Here is a 24189-nt window from a genome sequence, read left to right on the forward strand (position 1 = left end):
ACTGCAGGCCTCACTTGCCTCAATTAAGGTCAGTGTTCACGACTCCACCATAAGAAAGAGACTGGGCAAAAACGGCCTGCATGGCAAACCACTTTTAAGCAAAAAGAACATTAAGGCTCATCTCAATTTTGCTAAAAAAACATCTCAATGATTGCCAAGACTTTTGGGAAAATACCTTGTGGACCGACGAGACAAAAGTTGAACTTTTTGGAAGGTGCGTGTCCCGTTACATCTGGCGTAAAAGTAACACAGCATTTCAGAAAAAGAACATCATACCAACAGTAAAATATGGTGGTGGTAGTGTGATGGTCTGGGGTTGTTTTGCTGCTTCAGGACCTGGAAGGATTGCTGTGATAGATGGAACCATGAATTCTACTGTCTACCAAAAAATCCTGAAGGAGAATGTCCGGCCATCTGTTCGTCAACTCAAGCTGAAGCGATCTTGGGTGCTGCAGCAGGACAATGACCCAAAACACACGAGCAAATCCACCTCTGAATGGCTGAAGAAAAACAAAATGAAGACTTTGGAGTTGCCTAGTCAAAGTCCTGACCTAAATCCTATTGAGATGTTGTGGCATGACCTTAAAAAGGCGGTTCATGCTAGAAAACCCTCAAATAAAGCTGAATTACAACAATTCTGCAAAGATGAGTGGGCCAAAATTCCTCCAGAGCGCTGTAAAAGACTCGTTGCAAGTTATCGCAAACGCTTGATTGCAGTTATTGCTGCTAAGGGTGGCCCAACCAGTTATTAGGTTCAGGGGGCAATTACTTTTTCACACAGGGCCATGTAGGTTTGGATTTTTTTTCTCCCTAAATAATAAAAACCCTCATTTAAAAACTGCATTTTGTGTTTACTTGTGTTATCTTTGACTAATAGTTAAATGTGTTTGATGATCAGAAACATTTTGTGTGACAAACATGCAAAAGAATGAGAAATCAGGAAGGGGGCAAATAGTTTTTCACACCACTGTATATTTTATAAAGCAGGAGTATGTGGGATATGGGCTACATGGTTGGAATTTTTTTTCCTAACTGCAAAACTCTTCAGGTACTTTTCAGGTATTCTTTCTATTATGACTTAAGTAACGCTATAGTTATTTTTATAGAAATAAAATATTTTATAACATTTTTATCACTACTAGCTATTTAATTGCAGATGAAAGGTCCCTATACATGGGCCAATAGTAGCTGCCGATATCGGTCCCTTCGACCAATTCGGCAGCTAATCGGCCCGTGTATGGGCACTTCTGAAGGGCCTGCTTGACCAATATCTGGCCGGAAATCGGCCAGATCTCGATCGGGCAGGTTAGAAAATCTAGTCAGATCGGGGACCGCATTGGCTCGTTGATGCAGCACCCGGACCGACTTAGACTATACCCATCGCTATAATTCGATCGTTTGGCCCCAGGGGCAAACGATCTAATTAGCCAGATCATCGCCAAGCGAGCGGATCTGCCAGTGTATGGGGACATTAAGGTACATAAGTGGTGGAAAAATAATTATACATTATTACTATAAATCTAGAAAACATTGTATATTTTGTAAAGCTTTGGTTGTGAGAAAAACTATAATTCAGCATAAAAAAAAAAAAAAAGTTTATTCAGCACAAATACCGTGGTGTTTTCAGTTGATCTTAGGTATTTTTTATTGCAGCTGCCCTTCACTCTCCTTTACAAAATAAATCTCTGTAGGTAAGGGCAAAATTGATACTATGGTGCAGTACATAGTTACATAGGGGCAGATTTATCAAAACACGAGTTTGAATCCCGAATGGGAAAAATTCGGATCGGAAACGAAAATTTCTGAAGATCACAAATATCACAAAAATGCTTACAAAAAAATCGTATAAGTCACGATAATATTATATTGGCGATCCGAAAGTCGCTAAATTTTTGTACGGAACGATTGTAAACAGTGGCAAAACCGATCCGATTTTTTTGTGCTAAAAGTATGAAAAAGTTGTGGAACATATGATTGGACCGATCGAACGAACTCTCGGAGCATTCTTGTATTAGTAAATGTGCCCATAGGGTTGAAAAAAGACCATGAGTCCAAATTCAATCCTTCCAAGTGAACCCAGCCCACACAAACCTATACTGACCTATCTATACACTCACATACATAAAACCATATATACCAACATCAATACTAACTGTAGATTTTAGTATCGCAATAGCCTTGGATGTTATGGTTGTTCAAGAACTCATCCAAGCCCCTCTTAAAGGCATTAACAGAATCTGCCATCACAACATCACTCAGAAGGGCATTCCACGCCCTCACTGCCCTCACCTCGAAAAAAACACCTACACTGCTTCAAATGAAAGTTCCGTTCCTGTAATATAAATGGGGTGGCCTCTGGTCTGCAGATAGGGGGTTTTCTAATTTTCTATAAAAATCTGTCTATAACCCACTCTAATGTACTTGTACAAAGTAATTATGTCCCCTCACAAATGCCTGATTTCCAGAGAAGAAAACCCCAAACTTTATATTCTAACCTCATAGTTTAAATCTTCCATCCCCTTTACCAGTTTAGTTGCACATCTCTGCACTCTCTCCAGCTCATTAATATCCTTTCTAAAGACTGGAGCCCAAAACTGCACTGCATACGCAAGATGAGGCCTTACCAGAGACCTATAAAGGGGCAAAATTATGTTTTCATTCCTTGAGTTAATACCTATTTTATGCAAGACAGCACTTTATTTGCTGAATGACTGCCTGGAATTAGACAACTTGTTATCTTCAAAAATCCCCAGATCCTTTTCAATTAAGGATACCCCCACAACACTACAATTTAGTGTATAATTTGCATTTCTGTTATTTCTATCAAAGTGCATAATTTACAATTTGTGACATTGAACCTCATTTTAAATGTTGCTGCCCAGTTTTCCAATTTTGTCAAATCGCTCTGCAAAGTGGCAGCATCCTGTATAGAACTTTGTTTTGCACAATTTAATAGCTTAGAAAAAATAGAAACAGCACTTTGTATGCCCACTTCTAGGTCATTTTATAAACAAGTTAAAAAGCGAAGGACCAGGGACAGACCCCTGCGGTATTCCACAAACAACACTGGCCAAATTAGAAAAGGCCAGTCATTATTTTCCATGTATCACCTATACTTTCTAAGGTTTCATTAGTACTATTTTTCAAGTCTATATTGAAAGAACTACCATTATCAAATACTTTTTGAGGTCTTCCTAAATTGATCCCAACGAGTGATTCAGTGAATAGTAATTAGAACTAGTAAAGTTTTGTTTGCAATTATATTTGCTACTGGAAGTCTCCAAGCTTTCTCTTTTCCTACAGTTACATTGTAACATGTTATATTCAGTTAGTGGACTGAAATAGCAAAAGCTATCATTGGTAGTCCTTTAGAGTCTGTTGGTCTGAATCCACAAACAAAGTTTTGTTTGATTTGCTTCTTCGTCTATTCTCTTTTGTAATTTCATATAAAGGTTTGATTTATCATAAAAGTGTCTTATACTCATTGTGAGATCTACCAAACCCAGGTTTAGTACCAGTAGAAGGTTAACCTTGATTACCAGGTATGTTTGCCTTTTTAAAAAGTAAAACATGTATCCAAGTGTATTTGGCGTCCAGTTTTATTGAAGTAGGTGTTACCAATTGCACTTGTAGTGGACCTTCAAATCTGTGGTCCAAGCTTTTCCTGACGTGTCTTTTTCTCACTACCCAGTCACCTGGTTTAAGACCACAAGATCCAGTAATGTCATTTGGATCTAGAATAGAATCAAAAACATATTTGTGTATTTTATTCAGTTGTGTTTCCACAGCAGCTAAATAATCAGTCATATCTGTGTAGAGCTTATACCTGTTAAGGAACTGCTTTGAGGATGATGTGGAGTATGGAATGATTGCATAATATTTAGGGCTGACATTATTTCAGACATGATTTGCCCTGTAAAGTGTGTACTTCAGTCACTTTCAAGATAGGTAGATAGGTAAGTAGGGAGTACCTGCATATGACTTCAGTAAACGGTTTCTTTGCAGTTGCTTTTGTGTAGCTTTATCAACTGGTGAGGCTTCAGGCCAACTTGAAAACGTATAAATACACACCAAAACATATTTATTAGTAGCTATTTAGGCAGCTGAATGTAGTCTATTTGCAGTTTTTGAAATGGGTAGTGTCTCACCTGGTCAGGATTATTATATAAACAGGTAATACAAAAAGGGACATGTTCAACAAATGCTGGAAACCCTGGTGCTTCTTTGAACCATGGCAGCCATTGCATTCTTATTTGAGTGTGCAATTACATGAGTTAGGTGCGCCATCATAGACTATAGTGCCTTGGGTAGACCGTATATGAGGCCATTTTCGCCAGAGACCTTGTTCAGTTCTATCAATACCTGGAATCTGTCCAAATTCCAGGGTACATGCTGAAATGAGAGCTTGTAACTCAGCTTCTTAAGCTGATATGTGAGGAGGTAGACATCATGTAATGTAATTAATGCATATCCAGTATGTTATTTCCCACTATCTGTACAATAATGTGATCCATCTACAAACCGTTTTAAATCAGGATTTGGTAGTGCTCCATCCTTTACATTTTCAAATCTTTGCATTTCACTTTGTATTCATTCATAGCAGTTATGGGCTTCAATATCGACAGGCCCCTCTTTATGGGGTATTAATTTGGCTGGATTTAGAACATTATATCTTTTAATTGTAAGATGAGTTGGCACGGTCAAAGCCACTACGTATTTTGTTAATCTAGCTGCTGAGAGTTTTGTTTGAACTAGATGTAGAATTTTAGTTACACAATGGGGGACTAATAGTTCTAACTTATGGTCCAGTACCAGGTCTGCTACCTTGTCCAGCAGAGGTGACAGGCTACTACAGCTCTGACACAACTGGGAGATCCCTTAGGGCTCTGGCACATGGGGAGATTAGTCGCCACCGACAAATCTCCCTGTTCGCAGGCGACTAATCTCCCCGGATTGCCATCCCACCGGCGAAAATGTGAGTCGCCAGTGGGATGGCACACGCTGCACAGTTTTCGCCGGTGGGATGGTAGTTTGGGGAGATTAGTCGCCCGTGACAGGGGAGATTTGTCGCGGCTGACTAATCTCCCCGTGTGCCAGAGCCCTAAGGGATCTCCCATTTGTGCAGAGAGTTTCTAAAGATGACAGCCCCCCTGGGCAACGAGCCAGGGGGGCTGTCATGAGGGTCCTGTGAAGCGATCGTCGCAGGACCCTCCAGGAAGCAGCAGACGCGATCGCATCACGTCTACAAGACATTTTACCACTTTGTTTTTAGTTTCTTTTACCTAAAAACTGTTTATTTTGACAGCGTGACTATTGGATCAGATATTCTGACCACTAATTACACTGTCATGTGACTTATTTTGTTGTTTCACTGATTTGCACAATTTTTGTGGTTTTATTGCATTTTATCCCTGTATAAGTGTTCCTAATCTGTTTTTAGCGTAGCTTTGCCAGGTGTAACTTTGGTGTACAAACATAACTTTACCTATTTTGAATTCATCAGAATGTGTACTTTCCAAAAATATATGGTTTTCTGGGGGTTGGCAGGCGAGAAATCCATATGCGCTATTTTCATTTTGGGGTCAGTACTTACCACAGACTTTGGTATATCTATGCATATTGGGCATCAAACTGTTCAGTAGACCTTAGATGTTCCTATTTAGGGTGACTTGCCTTTGTACGCAAGAAATTGTGTGAGATAAATGCGGCAAATTGCAACATTTTTAGGCGATTTTCTGAAATCTCATAAAAACCACTAACTTTAGGAAAGCTCTGCAGATTGGTACTTTGGTGTAGAAAGGACTCTTTACCCTTGTTGGATTTGTCAGAATGTGTACTGTCCAAAAATATATGGTTTTGTGGGGGTCTCTGTATAGTTAGGGGAAGTTTCGGCACATAATACACTGACGGGGCTCTGTGTGCAAAAGCTGAGCTAGCAGGCGAGAAATCCTCATGCGCTATTTTCATTTTGGGTTCAGTACACACCGCAGACTTTGGTATATCTATGCATATTGGGCATCAAACTGTTCAGTAGACTTTGGGTGTTCCTATTTGGGGTGATTTGCCTTTATCTGATCTTTATCAAGAAATTGTGAGAGATAAATGCGGCAAATTGCAACATTTTTATGCGATTTTCTAAATGTCATATAAATCTGCAAACTTAGGAAAGCTTTACAGCTTGGTACTTTGAAACAAAAAGAAATGTTTACCCATTATAGATTCGGGGGGATGTGTACTTTCCAAAAATATATGGCTTTCTGGGGTGAGTGTACTTTTTTTGTAGCATTATCCCACATAAAGGATGTAAATGTGTTGATTTTGCAGGAGCTGAAATGATAGATCATATGGGGGTATGTTCCCATTGGGGCCCCTACATGCCACATACTTAGGTAAACCTAAACATATTGGGCATCAAACTGTTCAGTGGACCCCTGGCATTCAAATTTAGGGTTGTTTTATCTTGGTACCTAACACTGTGTGGGAGATAAGATGCTGCAAAGTGGAAGCTTTGAGGGGATTTTTGGAAATGTCATCAAAATTGCTAATTTTATAAAAGCTGTGTGGCTTGGTACTTTGGAGTAGAAACACACGGGTACCCATTTTAGATTCGGGGGAATGTGTACTTTCCAAAAATATATGGCTTTCTCGGGTGAGCGTACTTTTTACTAGCTTTATCCCACATATAATAATGTGAATGTGTTGATTTTGCAGGAGCTGAAATGACAGAAATGATAGATCATATGGGGGTATGTTCACATTGGGGCCCCTACATGCCACATACTTAAGTAAACCTATACATATTGGGCATCAAACTGTTCAGTGGATCCCTGGCGTTCATATTTAGGGTGTTTTATTTGGTTACTTTATGACCTGTAGGAGATAAGATACTATAGACTGGAAGCTTTGAAGCGAATTTTAAAGAAAATCACAAATTTTGATAAAAACCAATAACTTTAGGAAAGCATTGCGACTTGATAGTTTGGAGTAGACAGACAGTTGTGCCTATTCTGTATTCCCCAGAATCTGTTCTTTCCAAAAATGTACAATTTTCTGGGATAAACCTTCTGTTAGTGGAATTTTTGGCCTTGAAATCTAAAGTATGCAGCTTTCTGGAGCAGTGCTTTGGAAATTTGGTAGTGTACTGCTGGGAGTTTTTGACCTATACAAGTGAGAAATCTCCATAAAACTATATATATTTGGTATTGGCACGTTCAGGAGACATGGGACTTTCCAAATCAATTGTATATTCGTGCATAAAGTAATTTTTGTTTCTAGTATGTGTGTTTATATTATGGAAAATTTGATTTTTTTTTGCATTTTCAGACATTTAGAAGCCTATATCTTGTTACAGAATTGGAATTACACAGAAATTCTACCATATTTTGAAAGCTTAGGTTGTTCTGAAAAAAACTATATATTGTTTTCCTGGGTAAACTAAAAGTCCCCCCGAGGAAAAGCCCCTAAAGTGAAACAGTGCAAAATGTTCAAAAACTGTCTGGCAATACAAGTTCCGCTTTGACCAAAACGGCTGGCAGGAAAAGGGTTAAAGACTGCTCAAACTTTGGCTTTGGGCACTCTCTCAACATGTCCTTTTTTGTGACAATTGAAACACTCTACTTGTGACAGATCAAAAAGCAGATTTTTACTTGAACGTATTGGTTCTGTTTTTCCTAGTATCCCCGTATTTTGTATTTTCTGTCACAGTGTCACAATTATAAGTTCATCTTCTTTTATAGTTCTAGCTTCAGGTCTAGACGTTATCAAGGTATCCTTATACTTCTTCCTTAGCTTTTCTAGGAAAGTTTTTCTTAGTTGGACTTTATCTCTTTCATTAGTTTTTAAATAACCAGCTTCTACAAATGCTGTTTTTAGTCTATGGAAAAATTCCACATATCCCTCCTTGCTTGTTTGTGTGAATTAGTTGCCATAGCCCAAGTTTTGTTTAGCTTGTCCACCAACCAATGTTCCTCTAAGCTTCCCCTTCCCTTGCATCTTTTACTTTGCCTGAATCCCCCCTACTTCGACTTGCATCATCCTTCTTAGTGTGGGCTTCATATTCCTCTAAGATATTTGTGAATTCTAAATTATTTGTTTGTTTGGTTCTAGGGCCTTGTTTGCCTTAGCAACCAGGCAGTGGGTTAAATGAGAGACTGAAATATCAATAGGAGAGGGCTAAAATAGAAAGTGCCAATAACATTGTAGTCTCCTTGAACAATAGTTATTGGCTACTAGGGTCAGTGACCCCCGTTTGAAATATGGAAATGTTAGAAAGAGAAAGGTAAATAAGTAAAAAAAAAATACAAAATACAAAATAAAAAATGAAGACTAATTGAAAAGTTGCTAAGAATATCCCATTCTTTAACATATTAAAAATTAACTTAAAGGTGAACCATCTCTTTAAGTAAGAAGAATTTTCTAAAGAAAATGCTTCAGAAATGTTGGTTCTAATTTTTTTTTTATTTGTTTCAGGTGCTGACCCAAAGCAGAAAGAAACAGAAATCTAGTAACCAGGAGCTGGCAAACAAACTGGACAAATCACTGTCCTTTACTAAGCAAGAAAATGTAAAGTCAAAATTTAAGTTTGCATTCAGCAGTGGGGGGAGTCAGAAATATGAAGGAAACAGCAAGCATCTGACAACTACAGAATTTAAAGAAAACAAAACTCTGCGTTTCCCAATGTTAATATCAAATGAAGGTAAAAACAAAATGGTTTCCAAAGTGAATATGCATGTGATACTAAAGGTCAAAGGACAGATAAACACAAGTCACTCACCAGCTTTTTCAGAAATTAGCAACTACTCCTACTGTAAGTAATATCAAACTTGAGCCATCTTACTGTTTGTTTAAATAATGATTTTGGGTCATATAATTTTCAGAACATTTTTTGATCAGTCTTCACTTATTTTGTAAAGTAAGAGGTTTTGATTATAATTAAATTTGGTAATATGTTGAAATGTACCTGGTAAGGTTGATTGTAATGCAGGAATTGCCATAAAAGGGGAAGTTTACCTTTAAATTAACTTTTCAAAATTGACTTTTTTTGTATGATTCTTTAGTTGATTGAATCTGTATATTTCATACATTTCAGCAGCCAGTTGGTAATTGAAATTCCAAAACTAAGAGTTGAAGAACAAAAAAATCCCAAAAATAAAAAAATCAACACAATACAAAATATCTAGGAAATATTTAGGAAACTACCCCCTATAACCCTATTAAAAATAACTGGTTTGGGGGATGTGGATTGAGTTCAATCAAACTAAATCTGCTTTTAGAGATTTGGCTCTTTTAGAGAACAGTATATGTAACTAAGATATTTAACTAAGATGTATTAATTTACGTGCATTATGTCTATAAAGTAACTACCTGAACCTTAACTATTTTGTTCTTAAATGCTTGCTAACTAATAAAGCTTGGAATGTGCTATATTGGGGTTCACCTACAGGTTTAAAAAAATCTTTTGACTGCAGATACGGACACAGAAGAAGAGGAGGATTATCTGCGAAATGAGTTGGTTTCACCATCTAATTCTCGATTAGTGCAGTCTAGTATGTACAGTATGTTGCCTAGGAGGATCAAGATGACTCGTGGGTGCTTACAATCCACTGAAAGGGCCATCTCCAGCTGCAGTACTGTCAAAACTAAGCAGAATTGCAGCAAGAACAAGCAGTTGAGTTTACTACAGGATGCTGAAGTTAGATCAAGCTTCAGTGATTCAACGGAGGACTCGATTGACCAAGGTTACTAATTTTACATGCAAAAGTAACATTTTAAAGAGGGAGAGAGTCAATGTGGGTGAGCGTAAATATTACAGATTCTCTTTAGCTGGCTATCTGCGTTTTACAGCATAGTCTGCTTTATAAATTGATCCTGTTTTTGTAAAATTGTTCCATTATCAGCTCTTTGAGAGCTACCAATCTCCCCATTCTTTTTTTTTTTTCTCTTTTTTTCCCAGTATGTCTTTTTTTTTTTTATGGTATGAAGGTTTCATGTGAAAATTTTGTTAACGGGAATGTTGAGTGGATGCGTGCCATGTTTGTATTACCCAGCTTTATTAAACATATAAAAATCATTTTTAACAAAACTAGTCTACTTTGTGTCTCTTGCAATGCACCCTAAGTAGCTGAACTAGATTTGGCTTCTCTCCATTCTGCTTTTCCTGTGTACGCTCTACCCTCCACATCACTCCAAGGATTTCCATGAAGCAGGTGGAGTCTTACAGTCTTTATTATTCAAATATCCCTAAGTCGTTTCAACTCCCATGGTTACTTACTACTTTTTTTATTGGCTAGATGACAACAAAAAGCTTACTTTATATAAAGACAATAATGTTCTGTGTGTTTCGCCATTAGCAGATGTTAAAAGTTCATTGTTTTTGTGTTAGGTATTTTATAAATACATTTTTTTAATTAATATATGTACTTCTGTACCTGTCATAATTCAGCGATTATTGGTTTTTAAAGCCAAGTACGCACTGTCAGAAGATGGTTATTTTGCTTTGATAGACAAAGGATTGCAGTTTAGTGTCTATTTTTTTTTTTTTTTTTTTAACACAGTTTACACGTTAAACATTAGGTTTTAGGTTTATTTGTCAGTATCCTGTAAATCCTGCCACCATTTTAGTGAACATTACAGTTGCATTGCAAGAATATTGTTTTATTGGATCTGTCAAATTGGCTTTCTTTTTCTTGTTTTAACTTTCTTGTTTCTGGGGAGGAGTTATAGGAAAAAATGTGAATAAGCTAATGTATGAATGTAAGGACAAATGCAAGTTACTTGCATCTATACACAGTAAGATTATGAGTAAATTATGAGTGTTATTTCAAGGGCTACTATATATAATTTTATAAATCACATGCTAATGCCTTTTCTGAAGGCACACACAGGCATGCAAGAACAGAAGTCAAAGCCGCTTGTGTGTATGCTTTGTTGCGTCCACAGTGGTAAGCTGTAAGCAAGCTGTGGTGCATGCTGACTTACAAAAGTTACAAAGAAACAGACAATTTTCTTTACACTAACCAAGCCAAATGTAAAAGATTTGATATTACTTTTTGCCACTATTTAAGGAAATCAATGCAAAACCCTGAGGAAAAACGCAATTTTTTACGGGTTATCTTATCAGTTCCAGTACAAAAAAAAACAGGGAGCAGCAAAACAAAACAAAACAAAAGCAAAGCCTTTCTACAATTATTATCACACAGTTAGGACATGCCTCTATATGTATGTTTTTAGAGCTTTTCTATCTGTTAAACAGAGTAGTCTGCACTTTTGTTCAAAATGTATTTAGTTGAATACCAAACTTTGTGAGAAACTATATCACTAATAATATATAAACTTATTTTTAGTAACTGTTTCAAAAACCTTCGAAAGGCAAACGGCAGACCCCTCATTTTTGTCATCTGAACTTGCTTTTGCAAGCATTTGTATTTTCTTCAGGCTCCTCAAGCTTTTATAGCTTCTGTGTTCTGTGAGTTGCATCCAGTATTCTTTCACTGGCAAGCAGTCTGAGTGTGAAAAGAAGTTAAACAAAAAAGTGTGCCCAGTAGTAACCCACAGCAACAGATTAGACCGGTTTGCTTTTAAAGAGGTGATCGTGATATGCTACCTGCAGATTGGTTCCTATGAGTTACTGCTCCTGGGTAAACTTAGTGTCTTTTATTACATGTCCCCAAAAGGGATGTGGACAGGACCAGACACAGTGTGTGTGGAAAGAGAACAACTTATAGGGGAATGTAATGAAAGTCGGTAATTGACATATATTCACAATGTTAAAATGTATGCCTCTGTGGAACAAATTTTCCTTTGTAAATATTTAATGTAGCTTTAGCAAACCCGAAAACACTAGTGACCACTTCAGACAGTGGAAGAAAGATTGCAAATTCTATAGTTTTCATAAAACTTATTACTGAAAAAGTTATGTTAAATTGTTAAAAGTGTGCAGTTAAAATTTGACTTTTATTACATTCCCCCGTTAGGGTTCAGGCACCACAGGTAAGTGCTTCTAAAAAGTAATTTCTGTGGAACTATTTGTTACCTGGCCTTTCCACTAAAATATACATTGCGATATTCCTGCTCTGTCACAAGACTGGGTTTTAGGCCACTTGTGGTATTTTGAGTAGGTCTTCTTAGGAGACCTAAGAAATGGATAACCTTGGAAACATAAAAACAGGTGTTAGGCAAACGAAAGTAGCTTTTTTTTTTTTTTTAAAGCAACACTGGTACTGAAGGTATAAAAGCACAGGTAGATAACAAAGCAAGGCTAAGAAAGAGTACTGATACAAGCAGGGTTAACAGACAGGTAAGCATGCTTACTGGCAAGGCAGGGAAAAGTCCAATGCCCAGGCAATGTACAGACAGGGTCCGGAGCACCCACAATAGGCAAAGTGACTAGCAGCAGGATGACCTAATGAACTGACATCTAGTTTTATGTTCACAATTTTGAGCCAAGCAAGCACACTGATGTAAAATCTGGGATTCCTTTGGAAATCCCTAGTGTATCAGTTCAGTGACATCATAACTGTGCACCAAATTGGCATGAATGTTAAGGACTATTCAGGATGTATGATGTATTAGAGTTATTGGCACATTTGCACTTTTTCATATAGTGCATTGTTCTGCCAAAGAATTGTTATGGTATTTAAAATGTATTTCCTGTCTCTGATTTCTGCTGCCTGATTTCTAGGGTAAATAAGATCCTAGCAATCGGATAGCTGCATAAATATTGGACACCAGCTAAATAACTAAAAGACCAAAACAAATAAAAACAAGGACCAATTTCAAATTCTCAGAATATCAATGTCTGTATGATACTAAAAGTTAATGTAAAGGGAAACCACCCCTTTAACTTATTTCACAAAGAAATCCTAGTATGGACTGGATGCAATTAGTAGCACTTTTTAGAAGTTTGGATTACAAGCAGGTAATTATTTTATTTATAAGTAAATTAATATGTGATGAGTTGCAGGTGCCTGCAACCTGTGTCTTTGTCTGTGTATACCACAGTAAATATGGTATAAGACACAGGAAGACCCCACTAAGAAAAGAGTTAAATAAGAAAGCCAAAAACCAGTTAAAACCCTTCTGGGAAAATGTCCGTTAGGCACACAAGATAATTTTGGTAAACATTTCTCTGTTTACACACAAAAGATATGAAAAAAATGAAATGAAAAGAACACAATCTCTACAGCAAAACTTGAGTGCCTTGAGCCTATGCATGTTAACATGAAATTAAGGGATTACAAACATATTTTTAAGTGCAATATAAAACCCAGTGTTGCAAATCTGAAACTCTATTACTTATCATGGGTCTTTCAGCAGTACAATAACTACCTTAAAAAGCACCAGGAATGGTTAAAGAAAAAAACACTGGACTAGACTAAAGGTGCCAGATCTAAATTTTATTAATCATGAGAAGAGAGTGAAGACAATTGAAAACTGCAATTGGGAGAAGGCATCCTTCAAGTATGGGAGAACTGGAGTAGTTTTCTTAGGAAAAGTGGTGTAAAAAATGATATAGAAAACATATTGTGGAAACCTACTTATTTTGTTGTAGTTAAATTTGTATGTGATATGAGAGTGCAAAAGTACCATTACTTTGGCTTCTATTAAATGCACCATGCAGGGAGGTATCAGCTGTTGTGAGCCCATCACCAGTGGAAGAATGATTTTAAGTTTTATAGTTTGCTTTAGTGTGTAGTTTGTATTAAAACTATATTCTCACATATATAAACTATATATACCAATACCTATACAAAACTAACTGTGGACCTTAAGATCAAAATAGCCTTGGATGCTTGTTCAAGAAATCAGCCAAACCATTGGTAAATGCAATAACAGTAGCTGCCATCACCCACCAGTGCATTCCACAACTTCACTCCCTCAAATCTAAAGGGATAGCCTTTGGTACACTGATCTTTTCTGGAAAAAGGGCCCCCCTATTTGTCAATAACATTCTATACTTGCAAAGTGTAGAAAAACAAATATAAATATGTATAAATGTAACATTGCCACATTAGTGCCACCGAGAACACTACATTTATTCTGCAGAAAGCATTACCATACCTTAGTAAAGAGCCTTAGAAGCTTTCTCTGTTTGTTCAAGATTGCAGCTGCCATTTTAGCTTGGTCTTCATAGCTTCCTGCTGCAGGTTTAACTGTTATAGCTCAAGTTACACATTCCTAATGGTGGGGGAGTGAGTTTTATGAATTATTAAGGGAGGGGGGAACGTGAGAGGGGAGATAACTGTGCTGTCTCTGGCCCCTGGAGCGAAGGAATTTTCTGAGGAAGTCAGATACCCAAAGAACATGTCTACAAAAAAAGGAGGCAAGATATCCTGTGTTTCTTTTGATAGATGACTCAGTGCAGCTTTTCTGTGAGTGCTTATGGCTGTATTTACATAGAATTTTCTGATAAAGCTTTCTTAGTTTTTACCTTTCCTTCTCCTTTAGAGACTGGAACACAAAACTGCACTGCATAGTCAGGGTGAATTTAATTACATTTGCCCATTAAGGTCCACAATTTAAGCATCTAAGAGAGATGATCTACCATCATTCATTAGTTTTTGGTTCTAAGTTAGATATTTTATATACATTTTTTGTTAGAAATTTTTTTTACAGAACTAGAAGGCATGTGTTGTAATCTGCTCAGAATTGTGCAGATTCTCTTTGGGCATACTGATAATCAGTTGATCATTTATATAAAATAGATTTATGTCCTAGGGTTAAGTACCTTATTTATAGTGTTGTGTATGTATAAATAAGTATGTATCTGTGTGTGTGTATAGGACCTAATTTTTATGAAACAACAAAGGTATTGTCTACCTGTCTACCTTGGACTCTACATGATTGTGCCTAGTGGGTAGCACCTGATTGTTTTATTAGCTGTGGGAGTGCTGAAATCCTTTGGATATGTGTGTGTGTGTGTGTGTGTGTGTGTGTATATATATATATATATATATATATATATATATATATATATATATATATATATATATATATAATATATTCAACAGCTCAGTTGGAGTAACTGATTTTAATAAACAACATTTTTTTAAAATGTGTTTTTGTTTATTCATTTATTTGTTTATTAAAATCAGTTAATAAATATATATACTGTTGTCTAGTAGTCGCTGATCAAGAAATGTACTGGAATATTTGAATACCAGTATGTTTAGCTACATAAGTACATATCACTGTCTCTATGGACTTTCCACATTGCTTTTATTTTTTTGGGGGGGGGTTTATTGAGATTAGTTAGATAATTAAAATGTCTCTGCATCTATTATAGGAATAATTGTACAGAATTATAGAAAAAGAACATTGGAATAAGCAGTAGCTCTTTGTTTTTTTGTCATGTGTTCAGCATGAAGTGGGAATTCCTGTTTTGAACAAGGATAGCAATGCTTGTTATGATATTTGTACCAATGGATGCTCGGAGCTGCTAGTTTTTTGTTGTAAGGTGTAAAGTTTGTGTTTCTTTTGATTAAGAAGTATACACTTGACTTTTAGGCTTATGATTTAATTTTGAGTGGGTCATGGCAATCTGCAAAACACTTGAAACTTTGCATTTTTTGATTTTGAAATATTCAAGGGATATTTGAGTAATAGGGATTGTAAAGACTTACTCTGATACTAAAAGCCAGGCCAAAATACCAAATGCACTTATTAACAAAACTTTTCTAGAATGCTTGCTTTCTCCTTTCAGCTGCTTGAGCATCCCTTCACCCCTGACCCTTACCCATGATGCTTTGAATGTCTGTATCGGTTTCTTGCATTTGCTCTCACCCTGCACTAAAGAAGCAAAGTGATTGGCTGGAGTAGGGCAGACACCGCACAGCGTGGGGTCAGGTTCCAAGTCAACAGAACCATGAACTCTTTAATGTAGGTAGGAAAAATAATTTTCATTTTGAAATTTTTTTCTACTTCCTTTTTATTGATTAAACTACTAATGCTTATGTTCTTGCAGTTGGGTGAAATTGCTCTTGCATTCTTAGATTAAGAAGTCTGTCCTACCTTAGGCTGTTTTGACCATAAAAATATACCATCTTTTGCTTTTTTGATCCACTATTCATTAGCTGATTGCATTATTGAATCTAGAATGCTGTTTTTACATTAGTGCTTCAAGTAATGAATTTGAGCAGTGCTATGGTGGCAGACACAGCTGAGAAGGACAGATATCTCTTTTCTAAAATCACTCAACAATCAGATTAAAATAACCTGCTTGAGCCCTAGCTGTAATCCTTTATTTTCATATTTTAAGAAAAAAATGTTCCTCTGTGAGCATTTAACTATTTATGTATTAAATCTTCTTCCTTCAGCTGTGTGAATATGACAAGAACATTTAATTATTGTGAGTTAGAAGGAGGCAGGTCTTGCCAGCAAAATCTCTTGTGTGTTAGGTTGCCTTTATATAAGGATTTTTGGGGGCAATGTTTGTATAATTTATTCTGGTATGCAGAACACACACACCTGAGATCAAGACCTAATTTTTAATATTTGTCTTCAGGAGGAGAGGAAAACAAGAGAAGACCCATTAGCTGTCTATGGTCTGCCTTCAACTAGCCTGCTATGCTCTAAGCCTGCCTGGCATTGTGACAGAACATGTTTTACAGTCTACACTAGGCTGTATTGTGTTCATTGTCTGTCTGTGTTCTGTACTTTTCCTAGATTGCTTCAAAATCCATTCTGTTCCGTTGCACATCAGCCTTTAGAAATTAAATAACCTTATTTGAAATATTTCATTGTTTAACCTGTAACATTTTTCACTGCTTACCTAACATTTTCTGCTTAGTAATTTGAGAGTGTGTGACCAATATCTCTTCAAAAGTCCCCATTCCTTTTCTCCCAATAAGCTTTTTGAGTTCATGCTAATAAATATATAATGCAAATAAATAGAATGAAGGAAATATTCCATCAAAAATATGTTTATTTGCAGTTTCACAATACATGGCTGGGAAAATACATGGCTTTTCTATGGGATAAATTTGAGACATTTTTTTTTTCATTGAACGGAATCCAGTCCTTAATATAAAAACACTACCTTATAATAGTGCTAATGCACACATATTATTATAATATAAATATTAATACTAATTTAGCTGTTCAGATTTTCACTCCCCCCTTTTTTCATGCTATACAAAGAGTCCAAAATGTGTGTGTAGTTTTCTGTGGTTTGTTTATTTAATATTTGGTCAATTGTATCCCTGTATGTGTAACTGAAGCTTTCTGTTCATTTGTTAGACTTTACCTCAGAGGAGGAAGACTGTGTTAATTATGGCACAGATCACTTGCCTTCCCCAAACATGGATGAAAGTGGCTTAGGTCTTCTTGCACGGTTTGCAGCCAGTGTGCTTCCCAATCCCGTCACCTCCTCTCCTATATCCATTATCCAACTGGAAGCTAAACAAAAAGCTAAGAAGAAAGAGGAAAGACAGTGTCTAATAGGTATGTTGGAACAAATTAATTCAGATCCTACCCAGTGGATGTCATTAGATTAAAAATATGCTTAATTTAAAATAATAACAATGGGACATTTTTTTTCTGCTGTTTCAGTCTCCTATAAAATTATCCTTAATCTCAGTGTTCCTATTCTGATTGCCTTATTCACACTTCCTTCTTCTGTTTTTTCACTTTCTACTTTTTCCTCTGCTTACCCATTCATATATTCTACTATCCTTTTCGACATCCTTTTACTTCATCATTTTTGGCACTTTTTTATCTTTCTCCTTTATTCCCCTTTTTTTTTTTTTTTTTTTTTTTAGCTATTTCATCTTTCCACTTTCTCTTTCACTGCCTCCCTATTTTTTGGTAAGTTTCCCATTTCCCAGCAACATTGTAACCTTCCATTAGATTGTGTGTCAGCAAGGGTTATATTAATGTAAATATGTAACACCCATCCAACAAGTTCAACCTTTAGTGTCTATATCATTTAAAATGATTAAATCATTACTGTTCTCAATTTATTCCATTAATAAGAAAAAGTAGAAGTGTTAAGAATCACCCTATGTGGCTTAACTCTGAGGTAAAGAAGTTAATAGGAAAAAAAAGGAAAACTTTTAAGAAATATAAGTCAGAGGGGACAGTAGCTGCGTTTAATGAATATAAACACTATAACAAGTGTTGTAAAACAGCAATCCGGAAGGCTAAGATAGAAAATGAGGAGCGCATCGTGGCCGAGGCAAAGACTAACCCCAAAAAATTTAAGTATATTAATAGTAAAAAGATGCAGGTTGAGGGTGTGGCCCCATTGAGTTATAGTAAAATATGGTTACAGCGGATACAGAAAAGGCAGATGTGCTTAACCAGTTCTTTTCTTCTGTGTATACAGTAGAGGAGCCAGTGGGCCAAGTCCCACCCAATAGCTGCACTGTTGCCTCAGCTCCAACTACACAGTGGTTGGCACAGGATATGGTGCTTAAAGGGTTACACACGATAAATTTAAACAAGGCACCTGGGCCAGATGGAATACACCCTCGGGTACTGAGAGAGCTAGGGGCAGAATTACAGTGGCCCTTGTTTCTGATATTCTCAGACTCTCTTTCATCAGGTATGGTACCTACGGATTGCAAGAAGGCGAATGTCATTCCTAGATTTAAAAAGGGAGTAAGATCTCAGCCTGGCAATTATAGGCCTGTAAGTTTGACATCTGTGGTGGGCAAGTTATTTGGAAGCTTGTTAAGGGATCACATACAAAATTATGTAGTGGAGAATGCCATTATGAGCAGTAATCAGCATGGCTTTATGACGGACAGGTCATGTCAGACCAATTTAATTGCTTTTTATGATGAGGTAAGTAAGAAGCTGGACAGTGGGGATGCAGTAGATATAATCTATTTGGATTTTGCCAAAGCATTTGATACCGTTCCCCACAAACGACTGCTTTCTAAGCTAAGGTATGTTGGTCTTAGTGAAGTCGTTTGCACATGGATAGAAAACTGGCTACAGGATCGGGTACAGAGGGTGGTTGTTAATGGCACATTCTCTACTTGAAGTAAGGTTCTCAGTGGGGTCCCTCAGGGTTCTGTACTGGGTCCACTTCTGTTTAACTTGTTCATAAATGACTTGGGGGAGGGTATTATGAGTAATGTATCAGTGTTTGCAGATGACACAAAACTCTGCAGACCAGTCAATTCTATCCAGGATGTGACATCCCTGCAGCAGGATCTTGACCATCTGGCAATCTGGGCGGCTAAGTGGCAGATGAGATTAAATGTGGATAAATGTAAGGTCATGCACCTGGGATGTAAAATTATGCAAGCCCTGTATACCCTTAATGGGACTGCACTAGGCAAATCCATAATGGAGAAGGACCTTGGAGTCCTTGTAGATAATAAACTTGGCTGTAGCAAGCAATGCCAGGCAGCAGCTGCAAGGGCAAGCAAGGTTTTGAGCTGTATTAAAAGGGGTATAGATTCACGGGAGGAGGGGGTTATTCTTCCCCTTTACAGAGCGCTGGTAAGGCCCCATCTAGAATATGCTGTTCAGTTTTGGTCTCCAGTGCTCAAACGGGACATTATTGAGTTAGAGAGGGTCCAGAGAAGGGCAACTAAGCTGGTAAAGGGTATGGAAAGTCTCAGTTATGAAGAAAGACTGGCCAAGTTGGGTCTGTTTACACTGGAGAAGAGGCGCTTAAGAGGTGACATGATAACTATGTATAAATATATAAAGGGATCATATAATAACATTTCTAATGTTTTATTTACCAGTAGGTCCTTCCAACAGACACGAGGGCACCCACTCCGTTTAGAAGAAGGGAGGTTCCATTTAAACATTCGGAAAGGATTTTTTACTGTGAGAGCTGTGAAGTTGTGGAATTCCCTCCCCGAATCAGTCGTACTGGCTGATACATTATATAGCTTTAAGAAGGGGCTGGATGGATTCTTAGCAAGTGAGGGAATACAGGGTTATGGGAGATAGCTCTTAGTACAAGTTGATCCAGGGACTGGTCCGATTGCCATCTTGGAGTCAGGAAGGAATTTTTTCCCCTCTGTGGCAAATTAGAGGGGCTTCAGATGGGGTTTTTTTGATTTCCTCTGGATCAACTAGCAGTTAGGCAGGTTATATATAGGCATTATGGTTGAACGTGATGGACGTATGTCTTTTTTCAACCCAACTTACTATGTTACTATATAAAAAAATCTTGCCTAACTGCTAGTTGATCTAGAGCAGTGCTGTCCAACTGGCGGCCCGCGACCCCCCTCTGTGTGGCCCCCCACCTGTCTGGCTGCTTTGATGGCTTACTTTTGTGTAAGCTTTAAATGCTATCAGTACTGTGATTAACTGGCCCCCTGCATGGTTCTCACCTCAGATTCAGGCTGTAATCAGGCTGTATTGTTTAAATATGTAATACCCTGTGTTGTTCACACTTTTTAATCTCTGCATTGTTCACACCTCAGGCTCAGGCTGTAATCACCCACCTTGTTCCCCTGTTCACACCTCAGGAGCAGTAGAAACCCACAAATAATCCCTGCACACTACAAAAAGAACATATACTGAGGTGGTACTGCAATTAAAAAGTTTTTTAATATATAGTTATTGTGCAGACTGTAGGAGCAGTGCCAACATTGTGTCACTGTAGGCTGCCTGTGTGTGCCATACACACAGGCATCATAGGGCAAGCAGAGTATGGCACACAGGCAGGGTAGGGAAGGCAGAGTATGGCACACACAGGCCAAGTATGGCACAAACCAGCCAAGAATGGCAAACACAGTGAATGTATGGCACATGCAGGCAGGGTAGGGAAGGCAGAGTATGGCACACACAGGCAGGGTAGGGCAGGCAGAGTATGGCACACACAGGGCAAGTATGGCACAAACCAGCCAAGTATGGCACACAGGCAGGGTAGGGAAGGCAGAGTATGGCACACACAGGCAGGGTAGGGAAGGCAGAGTATGGCACACACAGGCAGGGTAGGGCAGGCAGAGTATGGCAGGTTTTTGCTGTACTACAACCATTAATATGGGTATGGTCATGTAATAACATGGGTGTGGTTTCAAGTGGGTGCGGTTTCAAAAAGGGGAGTAGTCAAAACTGGCTTCTATTATCGGCCCTCCACCACGTAGGTCGGAAAAATTCCGGCCCTCGGTACCACAGAAGTTGGACAGCACTGATCTAGAGGAATGCATAAAACCCTTCTGAAGCCTCTCTAATTTATCTCAGATAGGGGAAATAATCCTTCCTGACTTCAAGATGTCAGTCAGACCAGTTCTTGGACCATCATGATTAAGACATACATAGTAACATAGTAAGTTGGGTTGAAAAAAGACATACGTCCATCACGTTCAACCATAATGCCTATATATAACCTGCCTAACTTCTAGTTGATCCAGAGGAAGGCAAAAACCCCCATCTGAAGCCTCTCTAATTTGCCGCAGAGGGGAAAAAATTCCTTCCTGACTCCAAGATGGCAATCGGACCAGTCCCTGGATCAACTTGTACTAAGAGCTATCTCCCGTAACCCTGTATTCCCTCACTTGCTAAGAATCCATCCAGCCCCTTCTTAAAGCTATATAATGTATCAGCCAGCACAACTGATTCGGGGAGGGAATTCCACAACTTCACAGCTCTCACAGCAAAAAATCCTTTCCGAATATTTAAATGGAACCTCCCTTCTTCTAAACGGAGTGGGTGCCCTCGTGTCTGTTGGAAGGACCTACTGGTAAATAAAACATTAGAAATGTTATTATATGATCCCCTTATATATTTATACATAGTTATCATGTCACCTCTTAAGCACCTCTTCTCCAGTGTAAACAGACCCAACTTGGCCAGTCTTTCTTCATAACTGAGACTTTCCATACCCTTTACCAGCTTAGTTGCCCTTCTCTGGACCCTCTCTAACTGAATCATGTCCTGTTTAAGCACTGGAGACCAGAACTGAACAGCATATTCTAGATGGGGCCTTACCAGTGCTCTGTAAAGGGGAAGAATAACCCCCTCCTCCCGTAAATCTATACCCCTTTTAATACAGCTCAAACCTTGTTTGCCCTTGCAGCTGCTGCCTGGCATTGCTTGCTACAGCCAAGTTTATTTATCTACAAGGACTCCAAGGTCCTTCTCCATTATGGATTTGCCTAGTGCAGTCCCATTAAGGGTATAAGTGGCTTGCATATTTTTACATCCCAGGTGCATGACCTTACATTTATCCACATTAAATCTCATCTGCCACTTAGCCGCCCAGATTGCCAGTTGGTCAAGATCCTGCTGCAAGGATGCCACATCCTGGATAGAATTGACTGGTCTGCAGAGTTTTGTGTCATCTGCAAACACTGACATTACTCATAATACCCTCCCCTAAGTCATTTATGAACAAATTAAACAAAAGTGGACCCAGTACAGAACCCTGAGGGACCCCACTGAGAACCTTATTTCTAGTAGAGAATGTGCCATTAACAACCACCCTCTGTTCCCAATCCTGTAGCCAGTTTTCTATTCATGTGCAAATGACTTCACTAAGACCAATAGACCTTAGTTTAGAAAGCAGTTGTTTATGGGGAACGGTATCAAATGCTTTGGCAAAATCCAAATAGATTATATTTACTGCATCGCCACTGTTCAGCTTCTTACTTACCTCATCATAAAAAGCAATAAATTGGTCTGACATGACCTGTCCTTCATAAAGCCATGCTGATTACTGTTAATAATGTAATTCTCAATTTTGTATGTGATTCCTTAACAAGCTTTCAAATAACTTGCCCACCACGGATGTCAAACTTACAGGACTATAATTGCCAAGCTGAGATCTTACTCCCTTTTTAAATATAGGAATGACATTCGCCTTCTTCCAATACCTAGGTACCATACCTGATGAAAGCAAATCTGAGAATATCAGAAACAAGGGCCACTGTTATTCTGCCCCTAGCTCTCTCAGTACCCGAGGGTGTATTCCATCTGGCCCAGGTGCCTTGTTTACATTTTTCTTGTGTAACCCTTTAAGCACCATATCCTGTGTCAACCACTGTGTAGTTGGAGGTGAGGCAACAGTGCAGCTATTGGGTGGGACTTGGCACTCTGGCTCTTCTACTGTATACACAGAAGAATAGAACTGGTTTAGCACATCTGCCTTTTCTGTATCCGCTGTAACCATATATTTACTATAACTCAATGGGGCCACACCCTCAACCTGCATCTTTTTACTATTAATATACCTAAAAAACTTTTTGGGGTTAGTCTTGGCCTCTGCCACGTTGCGCTCCTCATTTTCTATCTTTGCCTTCCGGATTGCTGTTTTACTAGTGTTTATATTCATTAAACGCAGCTACTGTCCCCTCTGACTTATTTTTCTTAAAAGCTTTCCTTTTTTTCCCTATTAACTTCTTTACCTCAGTGTTAAGCCACATAGGGTGATTCTTAACACTTCTATTTTTTCTTATTAATGGAATAAATTGAGAACAGTAATTATTTAATATCATTTTAAATGACAACCATTTCTGCTCTGTGTTTTTATCAGAAAACATAATGCCCCAATCTATGCCCTGAAGCGCTGCCCTTAAGGAGCTAAAATTTGCCTTCCTAAAATTCATTGTCTTTGTTGCCCCAGTGTAAATTTGTTTCCTGCACCAAACAGCAAATGAAATAACATTATGATCATTATTACCCAGGAGTTCAACCACTTGCACATTTGCTATACGTTCTGGGTCATTAGAGAACACTAGATCCAATATAGCATGGTTCCTGGTTGGCTCCTCAACAACCTGTGACATAAAGTTGTCATGCAGCAAATTTATAAACATTTACTGTACTATGGCTCCAGTCAATATCAGGATAATTAAAATCCCCCATTATTATCACTTGCCCCAAACTAGCAGCCTTTTCTATTTGCAACAGGAGCTGAGCCTCCTCCTCCTCGTTTACATTAGGGGGTCTATAGCATATCCTTACAATAAGTTTGGTAGATTCTTTAATATCTGTGAGAAGCTCAACCCATAAGGATTCAGCTCCCTCTGTTACCCCCATCACTTCCTCTTCAGTATTTGCTTTTAATTCCTGCTTAACGAACAGACACACTCCTCCTCTTTTCTATTGCCCCTGTCCCTCCGAAACAATGTATAACTCCCAATATTAACTACCCAGTCATGAGACTCAAGTTTCAGCAACACCAATCACATCATATTTCTGCTCCAATGCCAGTACCTCCAGCTTTCCCATTTTACCAGTCAGACTCCTTGCATTGGTAAACATACATTTAATACTGGT

At 38.0% G+C, this 24189-nt stretch overlaps 1 protein-coding gene across 7 annotated transcripts in view; it reads left to right on the top strand.

Annotated features, from left to right (window-relative positions):
* tnrc18 (zinc finger protein 469) overlaps positions 1-24189 on the top strand; it is a 174673-nt gene that overhangs the window by 85406 nt on the left and 65078 nt on the right. For 6 of the 7 annotated variants that reach the window (XM_018097364.2, XM_031892867.1, XM_031892864.1 and 3 more), the window contains 3 exons: positions 8470-8806; positions 9468-9737; positions 17236-17439. In XM_018097364.2, coding sequence (XP_017952853.1) covers positions 8470-8806; positions 9468-9737; positions 17236-17439 — 811 coding nt within the window. The remainder of the gene's footprint in view (positions 1-8469; positions 8807-9467; positions 9738-17235; positions 17440-24189) is intronic. The other variant, XM_018097365.2, reaches the window with a different exon arrangement.

Source organism: Xenopus tropicalis, chromosome 9 (genome assembly GCF_000004195.4).
Source record: "Xenopus tropicalis strain Nigerian chromosome 9, UCB_Xtro_10.0, whole genome shotgun sequence".
Taxonomy (NCBI): Eukaryota; Metazoa; Chordata; class Amphibia; order Anura; family Pipidae; genus Xenopus; species Xenopus tropicalis.